Below are 11302 nucleotides of genomic sequence, written 5' to 3'. Positions count from 1 at the left end.
GCCCTCTTCCAAGTCTCATAATGACACACACGTAGAGAGAGAGAGAGAGAGAGAGGACAGCAACCCCTTGGTTTACCGGGCGGTGGTGCGGCAAACTTACTAGACTTCAGTGACCTAATCGAGTCGACTGCACTGGACATATTGTCAACAAGCAAGCGATTATATATGTTCTGAACAACTCCATCAAAATTACACTGACGATTCTTTCACGGACAACCACCACATCTCGGTAGTATATCAGTCTTATCCCATGCTAAGCTATTGTTATTTAGGTTGAATTAAGGCAGTACGTAGTGATGAATCAATCCTCCAGTTCAAGTGATGAAGCCTCACTTCAAATCTAAGCAGCAGTATGAAGTGGGTGACTAATAAATCAGATCGATTGCAGGCAAAAATGGAGTCTGAAGCAAATCGAAAATACAGGATCGAAAAAAATAAGAGAGGCGAAAGAAATCCAAACATAAGATATTCTATAACTAGAAATTGAAGAGATCTGCAATTCTGCTTGCTACTACGGTTGAGTGTTGACCTATACATACGTATAACAGAGCATTCTTTCTACAACTCGACATATATCAAACCTAAACTCGAACTTCTATAATAATAATATCTCAACAGTAAGGTCGTATGCTGATGGTAGATCTTCTGTACGACACATGTCCTCGACGACACACGCGATCGGTACACGTGTACAGAAAAATGCTAACCATGATTAAAGTGTCCTTAATTATGGCACAAGCCCTATTAGTTAAAGCAGCAACCATAATGCCACTTAATATAATCTCCACCTCACTGTGAAAGGTTGGCTAATAGCTGTGTGCTACTTAAAGCGTAGACCTCAAGGGAGGGGCAATCTTGATTCGCCATTGCCTTTGTTCCCTCCCACCCTAAACAAAGGCAGCATGGCACCAAAAGCACACTTAAAAGCCACAGTGCTAACACCAGGGAAGCTTAAACTAATGGACAACAAATCCTTATCTCAGAGGACTCGAGATTCGGCAGCAGGTCTTGGTATCATAGCATGCCTTCTTTAACCTAATTCTCGTGCATGCTGCCTTATTATATGCTGTGCCGTATGCTTTGTGTATTCCACAGGTTGCAGTGCCTCCGTTTGCTCTTGGAGGATCAAATCCCCAAAGATCTTTGTTGCAGCAACAGCAAAGCTTCATATATAAACTAGTGAGCATTCAGAGTGGAAAAAGCTGTGGATTGCTTTAGTTGAGGACTTAATTGTTGTGGTCTCATGTAAACTACAAGAAGACTGTTTGGTTGCAGGTTAATGGGGGTGCCGGGAACAAGAAGACGTGTAGTAGTATGGAACATGCATGCACAAAAGCCACAGTAGTCACAGACTGAAGTCAAGCTTTTTCTTTTCTTGTTGTAGCTCTTGCAGTGCAGCATGCACTGGCATTGAATTCCTACCTTCATGGAGATTTTTCTTCCACAGAAAACAAAATGATATGTCCTTTTAAAAAAAAGTTAAATGCTCTTGAAGAATCTCATCGATATTATTGTTAATCGTAGTCGTCAAGTTGATATTGGATGTCAAGTTGACCTAATCCATTTCCACGATAGATATCATACTCGAATCTCATACTCCAAATGTGATATGCCTAGTCCTCTAATTTTTCATGATTCTCACCTCGAGTATTGGCTTGGAATATCGAGTTAAATGTTTTTTACGAAGACTTATATTAGGAATATCTTTTGACATCCAAGTTAATTAATTGTCCGATGTTAAAGTAAAGTATTCGGTAATTAAAGAGTTAAATATACTATTTAGAGAGAATAATCTATAAATCAAATTTGATTCCAAGGATCATTTTGTTATGATTTTACATTAATGTGACAAGTCTCATTAACGTATTTCGATGAATTCAAGTGATTAGGATCCAAGTATTAGTTATCTGATTGGATCCACGTATCCAATTTTAACTGGAGAAAAATATTTACCATATCAATCGAAGAATAGAAAAATAAAAGGATATATAAAAGACATAAATTCCATGCTGCTAAGTAGGATTATGCAAGACACTTTGGCATTTCAGAATAATTTGTTGTACTCCTAGATTAATGGGTTACAATTGAAGGATGTGGTGTACCACTTTCTGTATCAGAACCGGAGAAAAAAACAGAGATAAACCATAATACCAGGAAGAATCTTATATACCTTTACATAAAGTGCACTTGAATCACTGTACTTCACTTTAAGCGAAAAGAGACCACTTTACCTTCTGACACAAGAACTTGAATGCAATTGGAAAAATGCAGTAGTAGCAAAGCAAATGAACTTTGATACCACTTGTTTTCCCACAATTCCCACCAAATTATGGACTGGTTGATGGCACTAAAAGAATTTCATATCTTGTACAGCCACATTGTCATGGTTGAATGCACTAAATACAGCTAGATTTGGGGGGTTCTGGAGAAAGGTTGAATTATATGCCAACAATAAGAACGAACAAGGTATTGAGGTGAATGCATGTTTACCCACTTATTCGGATCAAAATCTCATCTAATAAAATTTTATATCTGAGATATTAATATATTATATCATATTTATTTATTAAAAATTAAGAGTTTAAAATTGTATTTGATAATTTTGTTATTATAAAACGATGATGAGGTACTAGACCCTCTTATTGAGATTGAGGATTCAAGATCTCATTTGGATTAATCTTTTATCTAAATTAATATAACGGTATTATTTCAATCCACTTATAAAAAATTATGGACTCCGAAGCTCATCCGATAAGTGTTTTCAAATCCCACGTTAAACAAAAGTGCATATGTAATCGGAATTAGGATACAAAACAGTGGCATGCATGTAATTATAGGGAACAGAGGAGAGCAATATAGGAAACAAGCATCCGGTCCAAACCACGGGTTTCGGAAGCGACTCACCTCTCGTCAACAGATTATTTTGACCACATCACGTGTCTGTAGCCATTATCACGCTCAAGGGCATTTTTCTTCCGAATTTACTTTACTGTACCTAAAAGCATTTGTATATTCGCATAATAAGTAGGGGTACTTTCGTCCTATTGCTTCCAATAAAGAGCCACGCTTCACGCCCTCCTCAGCTCGTGATCTCTCTCCACCCTCGTGATCATTCTCTCGTTCGAGCTCGCCTTCCTAGCCGCTCGTGGGATTCGATCTTTCTGCCGCTTTGGATCGACTGGTATGAAGAGATCTCCAGTTTTTACTGTGAAGTTGCGTTTTTTGTGGGGTTATTTCGGTGTAAGGCGATGGAAATCTGAAGCTTTTCTGCTCTCCGGCTCTCGAATCAATCGTTATCTGATGAATGATTCTAGAGTCTGTTGGGTTTGTTAGAGAAGAACGAGACTTCTTCTCCTTCTGATCTGTTTTCTCGCAGTTATTTCCTTGGTTTCGCATCTTCTTGATGAGGACGTTTTCTCATTTGTTTACATCAAAACAAGGTTTTGTTCTTTGTTTGTCTTATGTACTCTGTTCTTTTAAATTTTTTTATGTGCTTCAAGACGAATTTGAGGGCAAAACGTTTTCTTTTTGGAGGGTTGCTTGGGTTCCTGTACTCCTTTGAACTGCTAACTGTTATCCTCCATTAATCTTGGTGCAAGATTTAAGGTTTTAAGATGGATTCGTTGTTCAGGGGTCTCAAGCCGCGGAGGTTCGGCGGAAGTGAAGGATTGTTGTGGTTAAAGATTCAGAGCAGTATGCGGTGGCTGAGTCTCTCGGTTGATGTCTACCGGAAAGTGATCTCCTTGAACTTGTATTGCAGAGTTATTCTGTAACTCATTTCCTCCTCATGCGTTCCCTCTTAGAGCCAGCAGAAACCCTAAAGATTGCCACTTGGCTTATATTTCTCCCTCGTCTTGCCTCTGCGATCCATCTTACTGGTCCTTTTTGAGTATCATTTGGCTTCTTTTCCTCTTTTCATTTGGTTGCATTCTGTTGGGTTCTCGGTGGACTGGTCTGGTTTCAGAGGAAAGAACAGTAGTAATGGTGTGCCAGGCAGCGACGAGAACGAGATTCCGAGCTTTGAAACACGAGAATGGGATCGCCGGTAGCACCACCATAATTGTTAGGGTCATTGCTTGCTTCCGACCATTGCAGGATTGCCAGGTAAAATTGCAATAAGAGACTCAATAGGCTGCTTGGTGAATGTTTAAGATAAAAGCTTAGTTTTTTTCAATCTAATTTTCAATAGTTGATATGACATATCGTATTGATTTTTGATAGGCTGAGTATTTCCGCCACCTCCTAAAGCCGGTCACGTAAATTAGCTTCCCTTTAGCAGTTCATCTTCGATAAGGCTGGCACTTTTGCTCTCCTTTTTTCATAGATCCTGAAGTGAAAACAATTTTTTATACTTACTAATTGCCTGAGGTAAAACATGTGTTTTGATTAAATTTTGTATCTTTATGTGAATCTGATAGACTCATCGTTTAATTTTAACCAACTAATGCTTGCTTTCAGGTCATCAATTTGGGCTTTGTTTTGATGGAGAAGGATATGAATCCTCGGACCGGCATGCAACATTCACCTTGGCAATTTAGTAACATGAACTCTGCTAGTAATATACAACAGTTTGATATCGGGTATCAGAACACCAATTCAATGCTGTCTCCTGCCTATGTTCCGCATGGTTGTGTCTTCTCAGTCAATACTCCAACACCCTTCCCTGGTATCAACACGGACAACCCCTTCCAACAGACGTCATCTTTGATCCCTCCTCTGTTGCCATCTTGTAGGCATCCAGAATTTGATGGATCAAAGAAGAGATGCTTGGTCTTTGATCAAATTGGCTACGGAAGGAGCTTCTTCTGTAGCTCATCAGATATCCCTTTTCCATGCTTTAATTCCATGAACCCAGGTTTCAGTCTGCAGGGCAGCACTGAAACCAATGTTTCTAGCAGGAACGAAGGTGTAGAGATGCATGAAGATACGGAGGAAATCAATGCACTGTTGTACTCAGATTCTGATGATGAAGAGGCCAGCACAGGACACTCTCCGGTTGGGGCATTAGAGATGGGTTCATCCGAGGTCGCAAGCTCCATGCTTCCGGTGAAGAGGAGGAGAGTTGATGTAGAATTTGATGCATCACTTGTAGATACTGCAAGCTCACAAGTTTTTCACTGCCCCAACGAACCTATGAGGTATAGGAATAAAGATGAAGATGATGATACTGAATCAAGCTTTGTGAAAGGAGGCGATCACGATCAGAATGCTGATGACAGGCAACTCAAAAGAGCAAGAATTCAAGAAACAGTTGGCATATTAAGAACGATTATTCCTGGAGGGAGGGGGAAGGATGCTGCCTCTGTCCTTGATGAGGCCATCCATTATCTCAAATCGCTTAAACTGAAGACCAGATCTTTGAATGCTACTCCTTAGTTGCTACTCCAGCAGCATCTTTATTATTTGCATCTGTATATATATTAGAATGTGATATTTGCACAGTAGTAGTAGTATCAGTATCAGTTGGATGGACCCTTTTCTCTAAATGTCATGGAAAGAGAAAGGAAGAGGCCAGTGGGTTCTATCCACACAGCTCCAATGATTGAAGTTGTGAATCAGTACCCTAAAAGTCACAGCTTTAGAGTTTTGAGCTTTAATGGTGGAGGAAGGGGGATATGATGGTTCAATAAAGCATAGCTATCCTTTAGTGTCTATGAGTTTGTGTGAGGAGCGAGGATTCCAAATCGATGCAAAGAGGGTCTGTGAGCAACTTATTTTGACTGAGAAGGAATGATGGGCACCACGAGGAGTGCTGCATGTGTGTGATCAATCGATACAAGCAGGCTTGCACAAGGCTGGTATGTTGGGTGGTGATTGCCACTTTTATCTTGCTTTGTTGGTCTCTTTAGACAGTAGGATGACAGTGCAGAGGAAAATTGAAATCTGGCTATTGCGTCTTGGCTTTAATCATTTCCTGAAGACTTGTGGTTGATATATTGCTTTGTTGACATGGCAAGGGAGGGCAGGTTGCTTCATGATTAACCTTGTTTGGGGCCATGCTGAAATATATTGAGGAAGGGGCATTTGGGTGCATGATGAGTGGATAAGGCTGTGGTCCCTTGATAGTTCTCTTTTGGCAAAGTGGGAGTCACTGTCCTCTTGAAAGGTGTGGTTCAGATTTGGTATGGTTGTTGGACAACAAAGCTGCAAAGTGCTGCTTGTTCAATTTGACTCTGTGACAATGATCTAAGAACAACTCTACTTGCTGCTGCCCTCCGATTTTTCTTTGCTGTTGGTGTCAACCATGAGCCTCGACATTGTGTACCATGAGCCTTTGTATTGGGAGTGCAGGAAAGGATGCCATTGTTTGTGGTCATTGTTTCTGGATTCGAGGTTCTGTAATCATGAGTTTGATGCATAGGAACAGTCTGTTGGCATCTCCTGGATGTAACAAACTTATCGGCGGCCTGTGATTGTGTCGAAGATGTTGTTGACAGTTTGTGATTGTATTGGACGTGTTGTTGAAAAGACTATGTTTGGGTTTGATATTGTAATGTATTTCTTGTTTGCTCTTGTTGAACGGCTGAAGGTTTTGTTGTATGTAACAAGATTGTTTTCATGATCTAAACACTGATCTAAAAGAGTAATCTTTACCGTAAGTGTTCAGAGAATTCCTCTACGTCTGCAACTATCTTTGCACTAGAAAAACAAGGATGCCATTCTTGAAACCCTTTTCTGACCAAAAGTATCAGCTCCTTTGAGAGGAAAAACATGTATACATAATCAAAAAAGAAAATCAGTAGTTTAATGAGTGCAGAAAAAGAAAAATAAAAAGTTGAAAGACAACAAAGAAGAAAAGAAAAACAAATCAAGCAAAAGTAAATAGAGGACTATGCAATCTGCGGAGTCCTCCATTCCCTAAGAAACCTCTCCAGTTCCTCAAGCATATGCAAGTTATGTTTGGCACATTGTTGCTGAAACGTCCAATACTTTCTATCCATAAAGCCCACCTAAAGTGTCCAGAGAGAGAGAAAGTCCACAATGCCGTCGAAGAAATGCACGACTGAGCAGCAGTAGAGGGTAGTTCAGATATATTTCCTGTAGTAATTGCGCGCGCGCACACACACATATATACATATATATATATATATATATATATATATATATATATATATATATATATATACTGTGCCTAATTATGTAAGTCTCTTGATTTAATTAGGACTCTTAAACTAACTCCTCATCTAAATAAAAATTTTCTTCCACATCTTCTCTCATTTCCTACCTGCTCACAAAAATGAATGGTTTCACCCATATGAACTGTCCTCAACACCATTTTTATGAGTGGAGTCCATGGCTGGCATAGGTGGCACCCACTCAAGGCTATTTAATTGACCATGTCTTCTGACCGAGGCAGGTGAGGTTTTGAATCAGCATCAAATGTGTATCAATGATCACTATGCTTCGTGTGTGCACATAAAGCAAAGCATCTACGAGAGAGGAATGGCTCAGCAACCAACACATTGCAATATATTATTCTGGAATGAAAGGTGAATTTACAGATGTTAGTCTCTTATTCCTCGTGCAATGGGCATCAACACATGAACAACTAAATAATACACAAGCATTACATAATTACATTAGGACGGATTTATATTTGTTCTTGATGACCACATCTACGAGTTGTCTGATATATTTGTTCCGTGATCAGAGAATATATATAATCACGATTACAGTGTCATAGTTCAAGTTTAGTCTCACATTGGATGTGAATAATTAATCAGATAAATATACTACTGTTGTTTTGTACTTAGGTATTTTACACAAGTTGATTAAGAAGATAGTTGAGTTTCTTTATAGGTTAGATAAATCTCGTATGTTTAAAAGCTTGTACTATTTCACATTGTTTCCTTCACTCTTATCAATTTTATTTAGATTTCTTAAGGACATACAACATACTTATTAGGTAAGCTCATCAAGGTTTTTGTGGACCGAAGCACAATAATGCATCATCACTTTCTATGTGAGACTAAATGGTTAGGAGCAAAATCTTAGAGCATTTGCATGGCAACACTATCCATTTATTCTTCCTTAGTGCATGTAAGACTATCAAAGGTGACAGTGGGCTGCCTTTTGGATACATGCAATGATGCTGACACCCATTCCTAGTCATATGAGAAGACTTGGAGTGAAAAAGAATCCTAAGTTATATATCAGTGCATATGAAGATGACCTGTGAACGAGAAAGTCCATGACCTCTTCCACAAGATTGGTCATGTTGTTACTTTTTTAGCTGAGACTTTCCCATCCAACCCTTTTGTTTATCCATGCAGAGAAAATAATAAAACAGCCCATGAAGTTGCCAAGAATTGTGACAACCTTCCATCTGAAAGATACGTCTTCTTCTTGCAGGGCCCATGCAAGCATTGCCTAACCCCATCCATTCCTTTCCTTCTCTTATTTTCCACTCCATACATTTTCAAAGCTTCCTTCCTTGTTCCTCTCCTCTTCCTCTCCAAAAAGCACAAAAAGGAAGGGGTTGACAGCATCAGATTCCTCCCCTTTCCTTCTCGCTTAGGAAGTAGAATGGGGAGCAAGGGAGGCGCTGCGCCACCGCCGTCGTCGGTGGTCTGTTGCATGTGCGGCGATCGTGGGCTGATGCAGGAGCTCTTCCGGTGCAAGCTCTGCCTTGTGAGGTCTCAGCACAGGTCGGTCGCCGTCTCTTTCTGCTGCTGCATCATCTTGTCTTGTTTCAAGAACTGCAACTACTGCTCTAACCTAAAGCCTTGTTCATGGCTATTCAATACAAAGAAGGAATCCCATGCAAGACATGTTGTGTTCATCGTGTTAATCAATAGCTTCTCAGCAACAAGATCTGCCTCCCAACGAAGATCCTCAATGAACAAACATTAAGCTCTTCATATATATAGTATCAGTTCACTTGTAAGTCTCGTCGTATCAATCCATACACCCTCATGCCTTCTTCCATCAATTTTATGAGGATCCTTATCTACGAAACAAGATAGAACCCTAGAAATTAGGACTTTTTTCGTATTACTGCAATAACATGTGACTCATACAAGAATGATCGAAGAACAAACGTGGAAGCTAATTTCCACTAGCTTTATGACTGTACCACATTTTTGTCCTATCCAGGATTCAGTTGTCTCCGGTCTGTCAGAGTTGGATTAAATCTTATCCGACATTTATGAAGTATCTATGTTTGATGGAATTGATTTGTTTAGGTTTCATTTATTATCTTTATTTGCAATTTAACCTCTCCATCAAACATTACCATGAATGTGATTGGTCATGGAACGATAGTACATATCATCATACACTCCATTACATATTAGCTGATCTCAACAATCTCAGCAGATACTGTAGTGATTTCTATCCCAAAGCTGAATCCTACCGGACATGCAATTGGTGTCTAAGGGAGGAAGGAGAGAGGTCTCTTCCCAAAGAAGCCATGAAGGATCCCAACAGCTTGGTCTCTTCTTCCAGTAACAACGACAGCAGCAATGATTCAGGAGCAAGTAAGCTCCATCGAGGAGACTTCTCGTCGCAGCTCAACAAGCCTATCAAGAAGCCCAGGCTGCTGGACTGGTCGGCGTCGGATGTCACCGACCGGGTCCGGTCGGGAGAGCTGTCGTCGGGCTCGGGAAGGGCAAGGCAAGTCCTGAGGGGCAAAGCCAGAAGGTATAAGCTCTTGGAGGAGGTCTCCAGCTAACTGAGCGCAGCCTGCGACAGATCTGCTGGCTCATCTTCTCTTAATGATCCCAGAGAGGAGCTTTCTACTGTTTTTTGAGTGCTGGTCTCTCTCATCTTTGACAAACGGAAGCCGGAATGCAGTTTTCATCATAATAGAATATGAATCTGCCATATAAATATGATCACTGTTCAAGAAGAATGTTTGGCGATCGAGGTGTGGGAGAAGGTGAGGATGAAGTGACGAGCTTTGATGAAGGGGGGAAGAAGAAGGCAAGGGAGACAGCCACAGCCAACCCCACACCACAAATGCAAGGGCGAGGGCGGTGCGGTGCGGTGGATGACACGCCAAAGTACAGACATCTGAGGACTTGGGAAGGACGTGAGGGCCCTGCGTTTGGTGGGATGGCAACGTCCATGGTGGGGGCTCGCTTTGGCGAAGCCATGTGCGCGTCCATGGAGAGCAGCTTCCATGCACGCATGGTAGCTGGAGACTGGCTCGCTTTGGCGAAGCCATGTGCGCATCCATGGAGAGCAGCTTCCGTGCACGCATGGAAGATGGGTAGCATAACCCATGGTAGCTGGAGACTGGCTCGCTTTGGCGAAGCCATGTGCGCATCCATGGAGATCAGCTTCCATGCATGCATGGTAGCTGGAGACTGGCTGTTGCTGTAATGTTAGGGCAGGTCCCTTTCCAAATGGCTTCAGGAAGAACTGCAAACTTCATGAATTATGCTACCCATCTGAACACAAAGTTTGTCAGTGGAGAAAAGGAGAAATCCAAAGGCACTCCTGTAGATGCAACAAAATTGAGCTATCCGTGAAGAAGAAGATCCAAATCTATACAAACTCCCTTGCACTGCTTGTGATGTGATGCGTCGAGAAAAAAAATGATAAAACACGAGTAGCAAGAAACTCTACGGTCGATAATGTAAAAGAAGAATACAAAAAAGAAATAAACGAAAAGATTGCACATGTATTTATATCGCTAAAGTCTGAAGACTCCTCGATAGCTTAGGACTCAAAACAGTTTCTAGTAATTAGTTAAGAACATGATATAATGTATAGTCACCTCATTATTAGTTTAGGACTCAATCTCATGGTATCCTAGCTAAATTAAACAAGATAATATTAGTATTATCTCTAATATAATGTACTTCTATCTGACCAAATCAAATCAAATCAAATTTGATTGGATTATGATTTGAGCTGGATTAATCATGATTCGATCCAAGTCTTAAGGGAGGGTGATAAAAATTTACGAACATAAAAGAAATGGCCTCTTAATCTGGTAATGACATCTCTTTGGACATCAATGAGTTGTTGTATCACACCCTTGCTAGTCATAGGTGCCTAGCAAGTCAATCACGTGAGTGATGACACTTGTGACTTGATACAGAATCATTTTGTTTATTATATTTTGACATATATCACTTTATAACTATTGCATATATATATATATATATATATATATATATATATATATATATATATATATATATAGTGATGTCCTTGGATTTGTACAATGGGAATCGGATCATGATGAGATCACGATAATGAGATTGATTCACCTTTAAACACAGATCCTAAATAATCTCGGTCATAGGTTACTCGAGAGGGACATCGTGATAACCGGACAGACTGGTGTGCT

The 11302-nt window shown here is 40.3% G+C and overlaps 2 protein-coding genes across 3 annotated transcripts; both read left to right on the top strand.

The window, feature by feature from the left end:
* The first annotated feature begins 3061 nt into the window (after nt 1-3061).
* On the top strand, nt 3062-6520 carry LOC103971312 (transcription factor bHLH143). Of its 2 annotated transcripts, XM_009385302.3 has the most exons (4): nt 3062-3181; nt 3632-4104; nt 4222-4368; nt 4459-6520. In XM_009385302.3, exon 4 carries the CDS (start codon nt 4483-4485, stop codon nt 5374-5376), a length of 894 nt encoding a protein of 297 aa, XP_009383577.2. In that variant the 5' UTR covers nt 3062-3181; nt 3632-4104; nt 4222-4368; nt 4459-4482; the 3' UTR covers nt 5377-6520. The 2 variants fall into 2 exon arrangements, with proteins under 2 accessions (XP_009383577.2, XP_064946037.1); XM_065089965.1 differs by lacking the exon at nt 4222-4368.
* A 1869-nt stretch (nt 6521-8389) lies between these two features.
* On the top strand, nt 8390-9833 carry LOC103971309 (uncharacterized). Its single transcript, XM_009385300.3, has 2 exons — nt 8390-8648; nt 9319-9833. The coding sequence occupies exons 1-2, from the start codon at nt 8527-8529 to the stop codon at nt 9671-9673; spliced, it is 477 nt and encodes a 158-aa protein (XP_009383575.2). The 5' UTR covers nt 8390-8526; the 3' UTR covers nt 9674-9833.
* The last annotated feature ends 1469 nt before the right edge of the window (nt 9834-11302 follow it).

This window comes from Musa acuminata, chromosome BXJ1-11 (genome assembly GCF_036884655.1).
Source record: "Musa acuminata AAA Group cultivar baxijiao chromosome BXJ1-11, Cavendish_Baxijiao_AAA, whole genome shotgun sequence".
Taxonomy (NCBI): domain Eukaryota; kingdom Viridiplantae; phylum Streptophyta; class Magnoliopsida; order Zingiberales; family Musaceae; genus Musa; species Musa acuminata.
Note: the sequence above shows the minus strand (reverse complement) of the source record. Positions and strands in the feature narration are given on the sequence as shown.

What these genes read in the sequence shown, in the direction of transcription:
- LOC103971312 (XM_065089965.1), top strand. Translation starts at nt 3,982, where the DNA reads ATGGTGTGCCAGGCAGCGACGAGAACGAGATTCCGAGCTTTGAAACAC. An exon ending in GACCATTGCAGGATTGCCAG is followed by an intron (nt 4,105 to 4,458) that starts GTAAAATTGCAA and finishes GCTTGCTTTCAG; the next exon opens with GTCATCAATTTGGGCTTTGT.
- LOC103971309 (XM_009385300.3), top strand. Translation starts at nt 8,527, where the DNA reads ATGGGGAGCAAGGGAGGCGCTGCGCCACCGCCGTCGTCGGTGGTCTGT. An exon ending in CTTGTGAGGTCTCAGCACAG is followed by an intron (nt 8,649 to 9,318) that starts GTCGGTCGCCGT and finishes CAATCTCAGCAG; the next exon opens with ATACTGTAGTGATTTCTATC.